This window comes from Artemia franciscana, chromosome 13 (genome assembly GCF_032884065.1).
Source record: "Artemia franciscana chromosome 13, ASM3288406v1, whole genome shotgun sequence".
Classification (NCBI taxonomy): domain Eukaryota; kingdom Metazoa; phylum Arthropoda; class Branchiopoda; order Anostraca; family Artemiidae; genus Artemia; species Artemia franciscana.
In genome coordinates, this window is record NC_088875.1 from 15754159 (window position 1) to 15773569 (window position 19411).

Consider the following 19411-nt stretch of genomic DNA (forward strand, 5'->3'; position numbering starts at 1 on the left):
GATTGCGACAGAAACCTTAAATTATTTAAAGATTGCTAGGTATCAACAGGAAGGGAAAATTGACTACTAGGGTTTGAAAATTATTTTCCCCTTTGAATTGTTGTTTGAAAAACGAATTCTATAAAATTAAACAGTTTTTCTAGGGTAAGTCAGGATATTGAGGGTATACATTTCCGTAGGGGAACTGAATATCGTTTTTATGCCTATAATTCTCCTCACAAGCAAAGCTTGGTCTCCAAGTGCTGCATGATGGGACTGACAACAATAGAAAATGAGAACGAGTGGGAACAATAGTGGGAACAAATGAGAAAAAGTAAGAACATTAGAAAATGAAAACTGAGAACAATAGAAAATGAAAACGAGAACGAGTGGTACCGCTTATACGCTCACACAATATTCTAAATTGTGAAGAAAAGATACATAATTTGTCTAAATTCGCTCTTATCCTATTCTCAGCAGACATTTCTTACAGCACACTCATGCAGAGATAAATTTCCCACAAGTTAGTTGCCAAAAAAATTCAGTTGCCAAAAAAAATCATCTTTTTTTTGGAGCGGTTAAAAGAAATATCAGAAAAGGGAAAATGGCAAGACGTCAGTATGGTATCATACATAGAAGTAGTTCTACATTTATGGGTTAGTATGTCAATCTGGAACGTAAGGAATAGAACGTTATCAGCGTTTATTAGGCATTTCAATGACAATTGAGAGAACCGGAGTTTCAATTAAATAATGGAAATAAAAATTAAAACAGTTAAATGACTCCTAGAGCGGATCCTCCTCTATCAAATTCAATGACCTAACAACCGATTTGACCTATCTAGTTTTAGTACGAATAGCATTGTAAAAAGCAATCAAGTCTTATTTTCTTTTTCGTTTTTTTTTTTTTTTTTTTTTTTTTTTTTATTCAGGAAATTATACTCACTGTATATCTACCTTTTAATTAGTCAATGATTCTATTTCTGTTCTATTTGCAAATATAGAGCGTGTATTTATTTCCATTTTTGAAAGTTTAAGAACAACAGAATTTAATATTGAACTGATAGATTTTAGGAAATAAAGGTACCTTAAAAATCAGGAAAAAAATTGAACTGGGCAAATGTGGTGAAACCAGAAGCATAGAACATTTTTCAATTTTGCAAATAACTAGGCTCACATTTTTACTTGATGATATGGTTTCAAAGGCAGCTTATTTGGGAAAATATTAATATGGAACATATTATGAAGTGTAATGGATCCCTGTTTTTCTCGTTTTCCTTATGCCAAGAATGAGCATGAATTAATTAAAAAAAATTACCTCCAAAACCAAAGAGCAAATCTGACACTTAAAACAAGCAACAGTTATAAAGCTACTTGATAAATAATAGCTTTTTTAAAATTATTGGAGGGGCAACTGCTTCCTTGCCCCCCTCAGCGACGCCATTGACAGTGAAATAACTGATCTTCAAAAAAAAATTATACGAAATACCTATCCAAACGTTGGTAAGCCAATACTGACATATTATTATATTTTGCAATACATAAAAACCAAGAACAATAGAAGAAATTACTCATAAAAACATATTCAAATACATTGAAGACTTCACTAACAAAGATCCCTGCAAGTTAATTAATAGCAAATTAATGACAGAGAAAAAAAAATAACAAAAAAAAACCTTCATATTTTGGCAAAAACTTTATACCTGACTAATTAACACTACATCATATATTTACATAATATTACCGAGATCTAATAATATCGTTGAGCCTTTGGTGCATAAATATTTACAATTAACTACTTCTAAAAGATGAGTCTTCGTCACTCACAATAGCGCCGTAAAAATCCAATTATAGAAATGAATCTCATTGCCCCTTTAAAGTTCTTGGAGTGTTCCTAATAAGTTGAGCGTACATTCCTATCCACAGCTTGAGAAAGTCATACTTTCTATTCGCCTCAATTTCTTTAATACCAAATTCTTTTGCAGTATCAACCAATATATGGTTTAAAAATGGTAATTTGTCATGATCAATAGTAGGAAATAGATGGTGCAACGTATGCTCTCCATACATAGTTGCAATGAGAAAGTCTGATGAATTCACGTCCCATCTATCCCTGACTGCATCTAATTGACATAGTCCCCAGTCAAGACTGTATCTTGGGGCATCTCCTTCGTGAAATATGTCTGGGTGATGGTGTGCAGCAATTAAGCCTACAAATCCAAACCAAAAGCTAGATGAACACATTAAAATATTCCACAGTCTCCATCCATCATCACTCAAAAACATTAATAGAGCCAGTTCTACAAATGGCAACAGATTTTCAGGTCGAAGTTTTTGTTTTCCGGTCGCAATCACAACCATTCTTTCAATCAAAGTTTTGTGGTTCAAGCCAAGGAATAGAAACCATGAGAAAATTGGAACAACAAACCTATTTACTTTATTTTTTCCTTTTGGTTTAAAGTCGAAAATGGGTTCAAAAGAAGAAAGCTCGTAGTCATAAATTGTATTCGCAAAACCATGATGGCTAACAGCATGGCTGACACGCCATTCTGCTGACGATAAACCAGACAAATCCCAAGCGTACATCCGCCAATTGTTACTTTTATGGTAAAAGTTGTGCGAGCAGTTCGTTAACAAAGCCAGAATTGCGCCAGCTAATACAATCATCAAGGTAGAACTATATAAGCCACTTAAGAAGAAACTTGCGAAGAATGACCACAGGAGAACATTGTGCCACTTTACAGTTCTTCCCTGGTAGGGAATCGTTGGTAGTTCTTTAGCAACCCTTCTTTTCAATACTTTATAAAAGCCGTCACTTTTAAAAGTATATGGTGAATTCCTTGGCTCTTCAATTTCCCTTACAAAATATTTTTTAAGAATCATTTCCGCATTATCTGTTAGATGATGTGATTCAAAGGCTTCAGTGACATCTGTTCCTCTAGTTACTTCAAGCCAATAAGCGCCACCAGGATGTCGCTGTACAAAATTTGTAAGATCGTAAAGCTTGTCATGAACTCTCCAAAAATCGCCAATATTATCGTCATGTCTTTTTCCATTGATCCAATGAGTAGCTGTTCTTAAAATGCCATCTCGCCCAGATGGATATGTTTGAAAGCCTGGAAGTGATGATGGGAAGTCTCCACCGTGATCATCTTCCTTTTCGATTATTTGACACATAGATGTTGCCTAAAATTAAGGAAAATTTACTTTTTTCTATTTTTCTTTTTTTGGTTTGAAAATTTTAAAGCGACCAAATAAGTTTTCAAGTCCTACTACTTAATTTTTTTTTTTTTACCAAATATACTATTTTTGCAAGGGATAATACGTTTTGGCTGTTAAGAAAACTAACGTTTTTGAAACACCTGGTTCAAAGAGAATTAAAATATACTATTTTTTTTTAAGAATTATTTTTGCCATGATTTCCAACAATAGTGAAGAAATGAAAATTTATGTAAACATCTTAGGGGGCGAGGGGGACTTAGTACCCATAGATTTTTAGCTTATCTGTGGATTTAAAAAAAAAATGTACTTTTGGGGGGTATTTTCACTGAAAATTGTCTTTTTTGGTATTTTCATTAGAAGAATTGAGAAAAGACCAATTCACCCCCCTTAGTTATTGAAAAATACATTTTTCCTTGCCATCTCTCTTAAATTTTTGTAGATTTGCCCCCTGGTAGCCTATGAAAAGTATAAGAGTTGGTGTGATGAATGAATTTTTTTTTTTTAAATGGCAAAGATGGAAAAAAGAAATTAATCAAACCGTTCGTGGCAACGAACTATAAGTAAGGAGCGATGCGGCTCAATAGTACCTGAGACTCAAAGAAAAAGAGTTTTGATAACAATAGTTACATCAAAAGAATTGGATTTTGATGCTTATTGAAAATTTAAATTTGATGTTACCCATCAATAGTTGCGAGCCTAAGAACATTTGACCAATTTTCAAAAAGGGGAGAAACACCCACCAAACATCAAGTGGTCTTAATGAAAATGACACCATCAGATTCAGCATACCAGAAAACCCTTCTGTAGAGGCGTCAAGCTCCTACGTTCAAAAATGTGGAATTTCGCATTTTTTGGCAGAATAGAGATCACCGATGCGCGTTTATTTTTTTTTTTTTCCTTTTTTCCCCACAGGTGATCACATCGAACCTGTGATCGTAGAAGATCGGGAGATGGCTCATTTGACTGGAAATTAATAATTATAGCGCCCTTTTTAAATGAACAAAAATATTGGAGGGCAGTTAGCCCCCCTCCCAGGCTCATTTTCCCCCGAATCCACCGGATCAAAATTTAGAGATAGTCATTTTTTCAGCATAGTCAAAAAAATCTAATAACTATGTTTTGAGGATACTTGACCCCCCAAAGTGCCCGGGGAAGGGCTGCAAGCTATGAACTTTGCCCATTGTTTACATATAGTATTGGTTATTGGGGAGTATATACCGTTTTTTGAGGTGAATTTTTCTAGTCAGCAGGGGGGGGGGTACATTGGAGGATCTTCCCATGGATGATTTTTTTCGTGGGGAAAGGGAATTTCCCATGGAGGGGGGACCAGATTTCTCAGCATTATTTAAAAAACGATCAGATTTTAAACAAAAAAAAGTTTTTCAACTGAAAGTAAGGAGCAACATTAAAACTTAAAACGAACGATGTTACGCATACGAGGGGATTTCGCTCTACTCAATACCTCGCTCTTTACTCCAATTTTTTTTTGAACTTTTGAAAGAGCTTATTATCCATATTAAACGGTCTTTGTGATTCAGAAGTCATTCTTAAATAACTGGAACAGAAAATCAAACTTCAGCTAAAAAGCGAGGTATTGAGGAGAGCGCGACCCCCCTCAAATATGTAATAATTCCTGCTCGTTTAAAGTTTTAATGTTGATCCTTACTTTCAGTTGAAAAAACTTGTTTTTTTTTTAATTTATATCAAATACAAGCCGCAAATACAGCTTCAGAGCTCAAAAAGCTTCAATTCACTCTTTTCTAGAAAGAAAACTTTTGGTGTATTCATCCATCAGGATAAATTAAATCTTTCCTGTTAGAACTTTTTTCAAAAGGTGCTACGGTTCTGCACGATATTCAACTCTAATGTTTTTTTGCCAAGCATAAAATTTGGTGTAATAGGAACACCATAGGCGTATAGAGACGGGAAGCTAGACCACTAGACTTAAGCCTTTTGATTATTTCTTTAAATTTTCAAATTAATCAAACAAAATTAATGTTTTCCTGTCCAAAAGGTTCTCAATAGAGCACAATAATTGTGCTCATTAGAAAAGCAATTACAATGGATTCCATTGAAAGTGGTGACGGTCAGTCAAACGTCTACCAGCAAAATTTGTCGGGAAACACCTGGTCTATCTTCATGGCGGCGAACGTGGTCCACGCGCATCCCGGTCATTTTAATAAACATAACCCCCTCCAATATCACTATTTTTTGGGCAGTGGGCTTGCTTAGTGGGTATTTAATATTTTTACATGCTTGTGGGGAATCTTCAGCGGAGTTGGAATTCCCTGGGGAATTTTTACCTGGGTATTTCCCAAGGAAGACATTCTCCATGGGAAAATTATCATAAGGGAAATTCTCCATGGAAAAATTTTCCGCGGGAGAAAATCTCCATTGAGGGGGGGGGGGGCTATTTCTGGGAAATTCCCTGAAAAACGATTAAAAAATGAATAAAAAAAGTCTTTCTTCAAATGAAAGTATGCTAGAGTATTTTTTAGGTGGAATCATAAGCAAAAATTTGTCTGCGAAAATTTGCGGCGAGGATGGAATTGTCCGGGGTAATTTCCCGGGGTAAGTATTTTAAAAGGGAGGAACTTTCTATGGAGGGATTTTCCATGGAGGGGGTTAGATGTCCTGGGATTAGTGGAAAAACGGTCAAAAATGAAATAAAAAAACAATGTTTTTTCTCCTGAAAGTAAGAAGCAAAATTAAAACTTAAAACGAACAGAAGTAATTCCATAAATGGGTGGGACTACCCTTAATACTCTGCTCTATACGCTAAATTTTGTCCCAATTTTTTAAGATCTATTCCTGAGACACAAGGGCCGTATAATTAGAATCAAAACCTGTTTTTTTTAAGTATTTAAAACACTTTGGCGTGAAGAGAGGGATATTGAGGGGGAGGGGCCCCACCTCATATACGGAATAATTTCTGTTTGTTTTATTGTTATTTTTGCTTCTTACTTTCAGCAGAAAAAACTTATTTTTACTTAATATCTTAAGAAATTCATCGTTTTTTTCCACTTGATTGAAGGCATCATTTAAGAATGATGTGAAAGTGAAATAGATTTGAAAACATCGGCCTAGAACTGAGTTAATTGTTGCGCAACAAGTCCTTAGGGAATAGCAGTAAGACACATACAATCAGCGTACTTCAATTATGCAACTTTTGTCTTTTTTTTATGAAGAGAAAAAGGACAAAAAATGAAGGTTGAAATTTTCAGAAAACAATATCTCAAATAGAATATAGGTTGGAAAAAGCTTGCATCAAGAGTCCTATTTTGGGGAATAAACTGCAATCGTAAAGCCGACAGGGAGCGGGGAGGGGGCCTTTAGGCTCAACTCCCTCTAGAGTCTGAAGATCTCTACGATTTTTCTTTTATGTTCTACATAATTTACCTATTTTTACGTTTCTTAATATGTATCTCCTCTGTAATGTTCCACCCCCTCAAAAATAGCTTATCATGTACCTGAATGGCAACGATTGACTCTGATCAACAATAACAGCTGACAAAGCTGATTTCAGAGCTTGAGCATGATAGATGCCACATCATGCCGGCTGTGCCACAATTGTTGGGGATAAGAAGATTGATCGTTTCTACCTTTACGCAGCCAAATTGTGCCAAGAGAATGCTTGTCTGTTGTAGCCTGCATGACTAACCATTCCTAAGGATTTATATTCAATTGGCAGGACTAGCGGTTTATCGTCAAATACCTGATGGGACCAAATCTTTTATTCATTTCATATTTCTAGTTTTTATAAAATTAAGTAAAAGCAGAGCCTGCATAAGCAGCAGAGCCTGTCGGACAGCAGGAATAAAAAGAAAGGATAATATCAGCATCTACTGTTTTTTGATGACCGGAGAAAGAATATTTCGCCTGCTTCCCCCAACGGAAAAAAGCTACTGCCCCCAGAGTATAAACGAAAATAACTATCAAAAGTAGGCGTAACATAGGTAAAATCATGAAAATCACACGATTCCAGGGGAGCGGCATGATCCCTCGCAGTACGTGCATGCTTCCTAATGAATCTTATTTGGTACATAACATATACTATTTGTTTCAATTTTTGTGGGGGCGAGGCAAGGCCGTAATTAGATGGGGAGGCTAAGGGTTTACCCCCAGAAATTTTTGTCCGAGTCATAAAACGTAAAACAAATGCATATAAAATTTTTTGATGCGTTTAAAAAAATTATCTTATTGTAACCACCCCTCCCCCTAATCAAAATCCTGAATACGGCATTGGGTGAGGAAAAGAGCCATAATCAACCCGGGAACTCTTATTTTATGGATTCTTGAATTCTAGGAAAGATTAGCCCCCCCCTGGGAGCCGGTGTTTACCCCCACAAATACACCCCGGGAAAATACCTTCCCCCGCAGGAAATTCCTCTCTTTAGAAAACTTCCCCCATGCAAAATTGAGCAGCAAAAGAGACAGTATAAGAAAGGTACCTCAAAATGTTGATCAGATATCCTAAGGGTTAAAAAAAGGACCAGATATCAAAAAACAGTTTTAGGACGGGGCTGGTTGGTCTTCAATTACTTTCGACTTGTAAAAAAAAGGACTAGAACTCTCAAAAATACCCTTATGTTTCCCAATAATCTGTAAGCAGATGCCCCCCTAGGCAATTATTCCCCAAGAAAATACCACCGTGGAAAATAAGGCTTTCCAAATTCGAAAGTTTTATTTTAGTTTTGTTTTATTTTTCCGTATGGAGTAGGGATTTTGGTACTTGTGTATTATGCATCACTCACTCAAGTTTACGCCGTGTAAAACTCGAGAACAAACCGGTTTCTTCGTTAGTTTCCTTCAGCTTAGCGCGGGATGGGACAATTGACAGAATAGATGGGAAATATAGAATTTGAGCTATTTATTTTCCCATAAGGGGGGGGGGGTAAAGAATTTGGACAGTTTGAAGTCAAAAAACAATTCTCACTTGAGGATATGCAGAATACCTGTACCTAATATTTTGCATGCAGACCCGCAATAACTTATTGCCCCCCCCCCTAATGCGCAAATATATAGCCCAAATTTGTTTCTGAAGTAACGAAGAGAAACTGGTTTGCTCTCTAGTTTTGCACATCTTAAACTTGAGTGAGTGGCATATAATACAATCACCGGAATTTTTCATGGAGAGAGCCGGATTTCCCGGTACTATTTAAAACAATCAAAAATTAAACTAAAAAAAACAAAACAAGTTTCTCAACTGAAAGCAAGGAGCAACATCAAACTTTAAAACTAATAGAAATTAGTACGTATTTGAAAGGGGTTGGATCCTCCTCAAGACCAAGCTCCTTACGCTAAAGTTTTTTTTATTGATTTTTAAAACAAAGCTTATTGTTGTAATTAAAAGGCAATTGTTTTTCAGGAATCGTTCTTAAAGAATTAGGACAAAAAGTCAAAACTTTAACGCAAAGAGCAAGGTCTTGTAGAAGGAATAACTCCTTTCATATGCGTAATAATTTCTGTTTGTTTTAAGTTCTGATGTTTCTCCTTGCTTCAGTTAAATTTACCGGGAAATCTGGTTCTCTCTCTAGGAGAAATTCCGGTATTTGTGCATTACGCGCCACTCATTCAAGTTACGATGTGTAAAACTCGAGAACAAACCGGTTTCTTCGTTAGTTTCTTCGTTACCTTAGAAACAAATTTGGGCTATATATTTGCACATCAAGGGGGGAGGGTAAAGTATAGCGGGTCTGCATGTAAAATGTGTTAGGTACAATTATTCTACATGTTATGAAGTAATAATTGTTTTCTGATTTCAAACTGTCCAAACACATTGCTCCCGCCCCCTTATGTGCAAATATATAGCACAAATTACATATATATATATATATATATATACATATAGATATATATATTTGCCATCTATTGACTGGGGGGGGGAAACGATCAGAAATCGTTACTTAATCCCTCTTGATTTCTGGGAATATTTCTGGTTTACTCTGTTATTATGAAAGTAAGGAGTAAAACTAAACGCCCAAATGAGCAGAATCTATTCAGTATAGGAGGGGACTGCCCCTTCCTCATCTCCACCCCACTTCATTGCTGTAGATACAACTGAGGATACCTATTCAATCAGAATTCGAGAGTCCTAGTTCTTTTTTTATAGGTCGAAAGTGATTGGAGACCAACCAGCCCCCGTCCTAAAACTATTTTTGATGTTTAGTCCTTATTTTATTCTTCAGGATATCTAATCGATACTTCGAGGTACCTATTTCGTAATTTTTTTTTCAGCTGTTCAATTTTGCCTGAGGGAAAATTTCCGGGGGGGGGAATTATCGGGGGTATTCTCCGCAGGAGGGATTTTCCACCGGGGTAAACGCCTAGACTAGGTACTCTTACTTGAAATTGTCAGAAAATTAGTCCTTTTAAATTCCTGATAAAGGCTACACGGACTACGTATAGTGAATGTGTAGTCAATAAATCTGTAGGGTAAATTTATACGAGAATCTATAAGGTAAAGATTTAAAAGGAGTTTACTAATTTTTCTTTTCATTTTGGATCCTGTTTACGAAGCTTAGCAAATAAAGAGAAATTACCAGCTTTTAATTAATGGTTTTTTTCTTCACTAAATGTTTTACGTTGCAAAGCTGTCATACACTTGGACTCGGGATTAATGCAATCCTTATTGTCGTAATCAATCAAAATAGTACTGCCTTTCACGTTGGTTTTTTGCAAATCATTATTTTTGCGTTTTTATTTTCGCATTTCATCAGAGGAAAATTGTCTGCTAATAAAACAAATACTGACTATTATTTGCGAGGTATTTAGCATTATAGATTACACAGAAACCATTTTAGCAGAACAAAGAATAGATAAAAAAAAAGAATGCAGTAATAGTTGTCTTTATGTATATTTGGGTGGCTTAATTGCCAAATTGATTATCTTGGTAAACAAGCAACACAGAAAAGTGACAAAATCTAAAAAATCGCTATTTTTTCATGTTATGGGTTGGTCCGGGTTCAAAAATCGCAAAAATAGGTGACACCTGCCAAGTATGGTAAAAGTGTGCCAGGAACGGCACAAGTTGTACTATATGTGGCTTGAACAGATTTTAAGTGGCAGAATAAATAAAACTACAAGAGTGACGGTTGTGAAATGGTGAAAAAATTAGACAGGAGCCTTAATCAATCTGTTCTTCTGAAAGACTCATTTAGAGTGATTAAAAAAATTATGAGTTAGTGTTCGTTTATGAGGCATGTATTTAAATAGAATGTGTGTTTCCCCTCCTTTACAGAATATGGAGTCTCTGTGAAAATCTGTTAATCACATTTATTTTATTTTTTTTTTCTTGGAAACACCTCTTTTCTATTTCTAGTTCTGTAAAAATTTAGCGAGCTAGGTTCGCATTCTTTAACACTTTTAAGCTGAATTCAAATGCACAGGATTTTGGCAAATTTTAGGTGTCTAAACTAACCATTATTTATTGAAATTTAGAAATGTTAAGACTCAGGCTGTTTCCTAAGTAAAGCATATTAATCAGACAGATCCAGGTAATGAACAATAAGGAGCAATACGGCCGAATAGTAACCGAATAGTAACCGAAACTTTAAAAACCAGAACTTTGACAACAATATACATATCAAAAGAATAAGCCTTTATACTGATTCTTGATATATAAACCCATTAAATTTAATATTATGCATCAAAAGGTACAAGCCTGAGAAAATTCGGCTGAAATTCGAAGAAGGGGGTAAACATCCCAAAAAATTCAAGGTATCAAAATGAAATTACACCCTCAGATTCAGAGTTACAGAGAGCCCACCTAGAGTACATCTCAGAACGCCATTTGTTTTTCCACCCGTGGCACACCCACCTTTCCACGGCTGTTAGCTCTATAAATGGCGCAACAAACTTCTACTACGCGGTTCAAACGCCACCTGGCGTGCGTGATTTTTCGAATTAAATAAAAATCTAGCATATTAAAGAAAGCTAAATACTATCAAAATTTCAACCGCCCTAAATGCTATCAATGTACTAAATATTCACAAATGAATGGTTAGAGGGAGGGTACAGGTCTAGAATCAGGCCTTCTCGGAAGGAGACATGCAAGAACAAAAAGAACTTATCTGTTTGCCAGTACACACTCGAGAATTTGGATCTATAAACTAAGACAAAAGCCGGTTTATTGCTCTCTGGGTAAAATTCTAGTTAATTGACTTCTTGCTATCTCAGAAAGGGTTTAGGTTAGGAAAAATGAAACTTTCAGGAATAAATCTACAGACTAAAGTATGTCCCGGGAAGGTATTTTGAAGCAACTACCTCCACTCCTCCCTCTAGAGGGCCCTGACCTTTGATGACCTTTAAAATATGTGTGTTATAAAAGTGAAACCTTGCAAAATAGATCTTCTGCTTAATTGAAGTACAACAAAATTGTTTTCAGCTTCATAACTTTGCTCAATTCCATTTTATAAGGTTTTAAAGATACGCAAATACATTTCCTAAATTCTGAAAAAAAAATATTGATATGGCTCAAAATTCTACTCAAATAACAGGAATTGCATTTTCAGAACTAAAGGCAGAGAAAAAGCAACTGGTAACTGAAAATTAAGGTAAAATATTGTTTTGTCAAAATTTCAATAGGTATAGACCTGTCATTTAGGCAAATTTCAGGACCCTCTAGAGGGAGAAGGAGTGGAGGTGGGTACTTTAAAATACCTTCCCGGGACATATTTTAGCCTGTAGAACCATCTCTGAAAGTTTCATTTTCCTAACCTAAACCCTTTCCGAGATAGCAAGAAGTCAATTGACTACAATTTTACCGCTGTCTGAAAATGGAGACAATTAGCTTGGGCCCAGTCCACACCTATATTGTAGCTATATTTTAATAAATATTTAGTTGGTATTTTGGTTAGGTTAGATTAGGTTAGGTCAAATTTTGCATGCAGCCCCGCTATATTTAACCCCCTTCCCTAATATGCAAACATACAACCCAAAATATGTATATCCTTTGTAGAACTCCCAAGCGTCTCAGTTGTTTCAGTTGTCTCAACACAAAAGTCAATTAATTAGAACAATAGGAAATTTTTTTAAAAGTACTAAAAAGCTTTAGCGTGAAGAGCGAGGTGTTGAGGAGGGGACAATCCCCTTCATACATGCAAAAACTTCGGTCAATGTTGGTATTACCGGAACAATTTTTTGGGTCATGAAACTATTGTTAATAGATGCATTTTGACTTTTTGAACATCTTTTCTCTCTTGCAAAACTACCGCTGACCTAACCTATCCTAACTTAACCTAACAAAAAATTGTCTCTAAAAGCCACAAAGCAATTTTCGGTCTTAAAACGTTAGCGATTTCAAATTTCCGATCAACGAAAACGGAAATGATTGCAATTCTATATGTATAAATACAAGAATATTGGGCCGGAATAACTCCATAACGGTGAGTATGCAGTAGTTTTGCAAGAGAGAAAAGATGTTCAAAAAGTCAAAATACATCTATTAACAATAGTTTCATGACCCCAAAAAAAAAGGTTCCGGTAATTCCAACATTGACCAAAATTTCTATTCGTTTTAATTTTTTATGTTGCTACTTACTTTTACTTGAAAAAACTTGTTTTTTTTTTAATTTATTAACCTAACTTCAGTTCTTTGGTGTGGTCACTATAACACGTAAGTACCGTATCTTTATATAGCCTAGGGCTGTATAAAATAGAGGCTATATATAGGGCTATATATGAGACCAATAGAGGGGGGCTGCATATGAATTATCAAGAGCGTTAATCAAACTACCGAAATAGGCCTAAGCTTCAAATTAGCGATCTAAAAATGTCTGTTTTTTACTCTAGTTTGTCTCCTTCTGAAGAGGACCCGCTGTAGACTTTTACCCAGAGGAAGGATCAAAAACTACACCACTGATTGCGGATAAAGGGGGAGGGGGTGTCACTAGACACCTTTCAGTCTAAAGAACCTGCAAGTTTATAGCTAATGTAAAAAAGAAGTAGGCCACAAGAGACCATAATTTTTTTTACTCTTACCTTATCCAAACAAAAAAACAACCTTTCCTACACAAACAAAACTAATATAAAAACGTAAAATAACCGCGTTATCTTCTTTGTTCCAATCCTTACCGTAATCATTGTGACAGGTCGAAGTGCGTTTGGACTCTCCTTGAATAGATGATTGCACACAACCTTGTTATCAAAGACTAAATTTAAAAGAGGAAAATAGTTTCACCAAATCGACCATATGTACTGAACCCGTTGTGCATGTGACGTTAAAAATATCAAGAGTTGTATCTTCGATTATTGGGATTGCGCAAATGAATAAAAAAATTACCGCATAAAGGTTGAAAACCTCTACGGCTAGGGTGATAAGATCCAAGAAAAAGTAGTTTTATGTTATGCAATCGCTTACCAGGAATTTAATAATATTTCCCTTTTACTGTGCCAAGAAAACTATGGGATGTGAGTCAATATCTGATGGGTTCTTAATCTAATTTTTACGTATGGAGCAACAATTTCTTTTGGTGTAGGGGACGTCAGCTGGAGGGCAAGGGCATTTCCTTCCAGATTTTGAAAGCCCCCTTTTTATGTTATCTTTATTGAAGAATGCCTTTTTTGGTCTTTTTGTTCATCAATTTTAAGATAAACAATAAATTGACCCACTGTTTCAGATTTTTAAAAGTATATTTACCATCCAAATGTTGCCTTTGATTGAAGCCGTTGTGATGGGGTAAACTCGCTAGAACACATGTAAACGGTGTGTAATATAGCGCGACAATTACAAATCACTAACTCGTGGGAACTGAGTATATACCTCCTTTTGCGAATGATTCCTGAACGTTTTGAACGTTTACATCATTTTGCTTTGGTTTCCAAAAAATTGCGATTACTTGTTAATTAAACGAAACACAGTCAATAACTACGCTGAGAAAACCGGTTTCATAGCTACAAAGACAAGTGACTGTATAATTTGTAATATATGTTTGCACAATAGGGGGGGGGGGTATATCAGGTTGGGGGCGCTGTCGAAATACTTTAACAGCATCTCTCTCCCCTAATGTGCAAATATATAGCCCAAATTATATTATTATATAAATTAAGGGTTATATGAAAATTACAATTCATTAGGATTAACTTTACTTCTTGGGTGTCTTTCGTTTAATTAACAGGTACCAAATTGTGTTTATTTATTTACTATCTTCTATTACAGTTAATATATTGATCATTCGTGGTGACAGGGGTATGTCTTGTACCCCTTGGCTTGCCTACATCTTGCTTTTATTTCAATTTTCCGTCACATTTATACGAAACTGTAAGAAAAGCACTAGTGAAGGCAGGCACTTGCGTGAGAATTTTTTTAAGGGGGGTAATAAATAGAATAACTAATTTACTGATAAAATGAGTATATTACCCAGAAATTCTGACGAAATTAGGTCTGTAGCCCCTCCCCCCTCCCTCTAATGCGCACGTTCCTGAGTTGATGACGTAGCAGAAAAAGGGTCCTGAAAATTTTAGGCTATGAATATATTGAAAAACATGTCATCCCAATTCTAAAACCCCGTGCCATCCCCCAAAAAAATCCTACGTCTGGCACTGGTTCGAAAAGCGCATAAATGGGTACCTATGGACTTATCTACCAATTGAAAAGTTGCAAAAATTTGGAGTTATGAAAATATGCTGCCATTCAATACATGGGTGACCGAAGGAAGGGATGGGGACATGTTTGAAATTGGTACCCACCACAAGGAAGAAAAATGGAAAATGCTTGTGATATTTGTAAGATAAAATATATCTAGAAAAGAAACATTTTTTTTTCAAACTTTGTGCCCTTGGCAGAGTTTCTGGGATCCCTCATCACAAATCAAAAGATATATGATGGGACCAATTCTTCAATATATTCAACATTTTATTCAGTCTAGGTTTTCCACAATTTGTATATATTATATATATATATATATATATATATATATATATATATATATATATATATATATATATATATATATATATATATGTATTTTTTTTTTTTTTTTTACAGAAAAATATGCACATAGAAAACGGTTAATATTCGTAAATAATCTTGCGCAACTAGCCGTGCGTAATATGAATCATTCGGACATTTTATAAGCTTGAGAGTAGTTTTAGTTCAACAAAAACGAAAGCAAACAGTAGTGTCGATTTACGGAAATCTAGAAGGGGTACAAAATGTGTTTTTTAAAATTGGGGATGGGAATTTTTTTATTTTTCTAGTGAAAATACCGAAAAAGACATTTTCTATCAAAATACCCCCAAAAAGGTGTTTTCAAAATCTAAGAGGGACAAAAAGTCAAGGGGAACAAATGCCCCCCCCCCAATTTAAACCCTTAAAGACAGAGCTTTTGAAATGAGCGATTGAAAAAAAAAATAGCGAAAACAGCCAAATTGGACCAAAACTATGGGAAAATACGGCCGTTGCTTTATGCACCAGAGGCTCCCACTGTCTATTACCGCGTGAACATCTTGGAAGGTTAATTGTTCGGCAACGCGTGGCAGATTTTTAGCCACGGAATAAGTAGTACAATATTCCGGCACTTTAACCTAAACTCTAGCTAACCATACTTCTTCACTCCACGGTATATTTCACGCCAAGCAATGTACATTTCTACAACACTTAGCACATGAGATACAAAGGCTTGTGTACACAATTTTAAAAGTGCTAATCCCTTGGTTGTGTATACTTGCATCAGAGCTAAAAAGTAAATGTTTAATAGTAAAAAGTAAATGGTTTTTATTGTCTAATAAATAACAACTTACCCGCATTTGAACGTTTATTTGTTCGTCATAGAAAGGCAGCGTGGTCTTGGAAAAAATACCTAATTTAGGATATTACGTCGAAAATACATCAGAGCTAACGGAATAAATAGTACAATATTCCGGCAGTTTAACCTAAACTCTAGCTAACCATACTTCTTCACTCCACGGTATATTTCACGCCAAGCAATGTACATTTCTACAACACTTAGCACATGAGATACAAAGGCTTGTGTACACAATTTTAAAAGTGCTAATCCCTTGGTTGTGTATACTTGCATCAGAGCTAAAAAGTAAATGTTTAAAAGTAAAAAGTAAATGGTTTTTATTGTCTAATAAATAACAACTTACCCGCATTTGAACGTTTATTTGTTCGTCATAGAAAGGCAGCGTGGTCTTGGAAAAAATACCTAATTTAGGATATTAAGTCGAAAATGCATCAGAGCTGATGCTATTTTCTGTGGAATATTCAAATATACCAATATGCTTCACTCTAGCAGGAAATTTAGGAGTATTTATAAACTATTTTTATATTATGCAAAGAAATTTAAATGAAGCTAGTAGGACTGTAGGAAACTAGAACTGAAAAAAATGTATGATATTTTTCCTGTATAATCAACGAGGTACCCTCAGTGCAAATGAACCAGGGAAAAAATTTAACTCAATGAAAAAAAGAAATATACAAGCACTTAATTAAAATAAAAACAAAACCAGAAGTTGAGAACCAAAATTAAATAAATGAAACAAGAATTGAGTATAAACCTATCCAATCCAGAATGTAACTGAAATAAAACAAAATTTAACCAAAATAACTAGGTTCCAATTTAACCAAAAATACTAGATTGCAGTGCAACCTAGCACAGAGTGATCCACGGCCCATAGTAACCAAAAGTTTTAAAACATGTTTTGGCAAAATATGTCTAGTGAAAAAAAGAATTGCATTTAAAGCTGATTCATAAATGGTAACTTTTATTTCGGTTAATCTCAATAGTGGGTTTATTGCGAAAAAAAAGTTATGGGTATTTCTAAAAATAGCTAAGAATCCCTGCAGAACGACAGCACACCAAAATGCAAATACACCATTAGAATCACATAAAACATGATCGAGAAAACATAAAAATTACAGTCCCTCACACTGACCAACAAAGAAAATGCCACGGAATGCAAATTCCAAGATAGCCAAACACTATGTCATGGTCTAAAATTCACAACTAGAGGTTCCGAACTCCCCATCTTGAAAAACGAGGAGCATGAGGTGAGCAACGAGGCGGATAGGATCGCCATAGGGATTTTCGTCTTTAGTCATAAATCGTCTGCTGAGTAGCAGGACTAGTGGGCTACTGCAACGTTGCAGAGAGATGCTTACTAGCTCATTTCAAAGCTTTTGATCATATCAACGCGCTGCTTGTAAATTCATCTCGATAGCGCCATCGTAAAGTGTGACCAAAAGAGCAATTTTTGCCGCTATCCTGGAGCTGAAAGTTTGAGAAACATAGTAAGGGGTTATAATTTCCATTTTCAAAACCCTTAAGGAGGTTTGCAACACCCCACTCCCGCTCTTGTATACTCTCCATCCCAGCCCCTTAGGGATTGAAAGTTAAAAAATGAGTTCTGAAAAAAAAAACCTAAAGAGAAAAATTTATTGCAATTTTGATTTGTGAATAACAAAGGTTATAGGTGTTTTATCTTAAAAGTAAAAATAAATTACAAAAGTAGTTTTACCGAAATTTCGAGAAAGGGCTTGAGACGCTGATGTTTCTCGATTATTCATTTAATTTTATCAGCACTATCGGGGCATCCCCATATCCTAGAAAACTGTTTAAGACCTCATTTAAAAGTTAGGGCTTCTATGTATGTGCTTAGTATAAATTTGTCTTGACAACGTAATTGCACGGTGACCTATAGTACCAGAAACAGATTGTTTGCCATTTCCGGAGTGGATAGGCTTGAAAGCATAAACAGAGTACCATTGAAATCTCCGCGGCCAAAAATCTATGATCACTGCATGATGAAATGCTCCCAGCCCCCTTTGCAAGTGAAAATTAAAAAACGGGTTTTGAAAAAAAAAACTAGCTAGTGAAAAAGATTTCAACTCCAATCCAAAACTTATTCAGGAATAATGATAAATACTATTTATGTTTATCCTAACAGTGAAAGTAAACTATGAAAACACAATTCCAGGATTTTTGAAAAAGAGCTTGAAAACCTGATGTGTTTACCATTTCCTTCTTTTTTTTGCCCAGTGTTATCGGGGTACTGGGACATCGCAGGAGCATTTGAAGATTTTACAATTATAACTTTACTTTCCCACCCCGTCAGGGCGTGCATGAATTGATCACTGATTTTAAATTCCCACAAAGCCCTTCATTTGGGGGCAGGGCGAGGGTACTTTCACCCCCTCAATTTTGAGAATGGTCTTGTTTTAACCATGTTTCTTCATAATAGTATAATTATAATAATCAGGTCATCTGAAATGTTGAAGTCCAAGAAGTAAAAACAACAAAAATATACTTTTTCATCAGAATTTCAAATTTTCTTGCAGTATTGCGGCAGAGAAACTGGACTAACAGAATCATGAATGTCTGTAAATTATATCAAATATACTTCTAAAATTCTTTTTTGTGTCCTTTGGTTTTCTAAAATATTTCTTTGTTAATTAAACTTTCTATCTGCTAATCCTCAAAGATACTAATTGTAATGAAATTAAATATTTTTGTGGGAAAGGTTAAGAGAGATGGGAAATAAAACCTATTATCAATGCCCTATTGAAACAAAACTCGTGTTGAATTCTTTAATTTTATTACTAAATTTCAAAGATCTTTCTATACGGTTTATTGTATAGTCTAATAAAAAAAAACGAGTAAAAATTAACTTGAAAAAAAACAAAGCTTTTCCAATTGGAGTAAGGAGTAAAATTGGAACTTAAAACGGACAAAAGTTCTTGCTCGCAGTTTATATATATATATCGGTAAAAGTAGCTAAAAAAAGAAGAAAACTGACCTCTGATATTTCTGTATCTCTGTAGAATTTTGAAAAAGTACAGCTTCACTGAAAACTGAGCTTACTTGGGGTTTTTCTTAAGAGAATCAAAATTTTGCACTAAAATTACCGGCATTATGACCGGTGAAGGAGAGCTTTATAAATTAGTTGTTTTTTTTCTGAATACTATTTAAGTACTTTTCGGGTCCTCATCCTCTTTTGTTGCATTTTCTATGTGTTTTCATAAAACTGATACTTCTACTTTTAACTGTTTCCTGATCGATCAGGAAACAGCAACATAACCCCTTTCAGCTGTTATGAGGCACAAAAAGAACTATTTGTCCGATTTTTGACCCAAAGAGGGTCACAGTGCTAATGCTATACAGTGTCACATTCGCCCGTACTTTAATGGGGGGGGGAATTGGGTGTATGAATCCTTAAAAGTAAAATTTTAGGTCCAGATGTCCAACTTTTAACGTAAGTTCCTTTATTAG

The 19411-nt window shown here is 35.2% G+C and overlaps 2 protein-coding genes across 3 annotated transcripts in view; both read right to left on the reverse strand.

The window, feature by feature from the left end:
- Positions 1–19411, reverse strand: part of LOC136034577 (glutamate receptor-interacting protein 2-like) — a 353116-nt gene that overhangs the window by 300905 nt on the left and 32800 nt on the right. The gene's annotated exons all lie outside the window — the stretch shown is intronic.
- Positions 861–13428, reverse strand: LOC136034576 (cytochrome b5-related protein-like). Of its 2 annotated transcripts, none has more exons than XM_065715821.1 (2): positions 13275–13428; positions 861–3164 (listed from the first exon to the last, which is right to left on the reverse strand). In XM_065715821.1, exons 1-2 carry the CDS (start codon positions 13281–13283, stop codon positions 1842–1844), a joined length of 1332 nt encoding a protein of 443 aa, XP_065571893.1. In that variant the 5' UTR covers positions 13284–13428; the 3' UTR covers positions 861–1841. The 2 variants fall into 2 exon arrangements, with proteins under 2 accessions (XP_065571893.1, XP_065571894.1); XM_065715822.1 differs by lacking the exon at positions 13275–13428 and adding an exon at positions 13182–13260.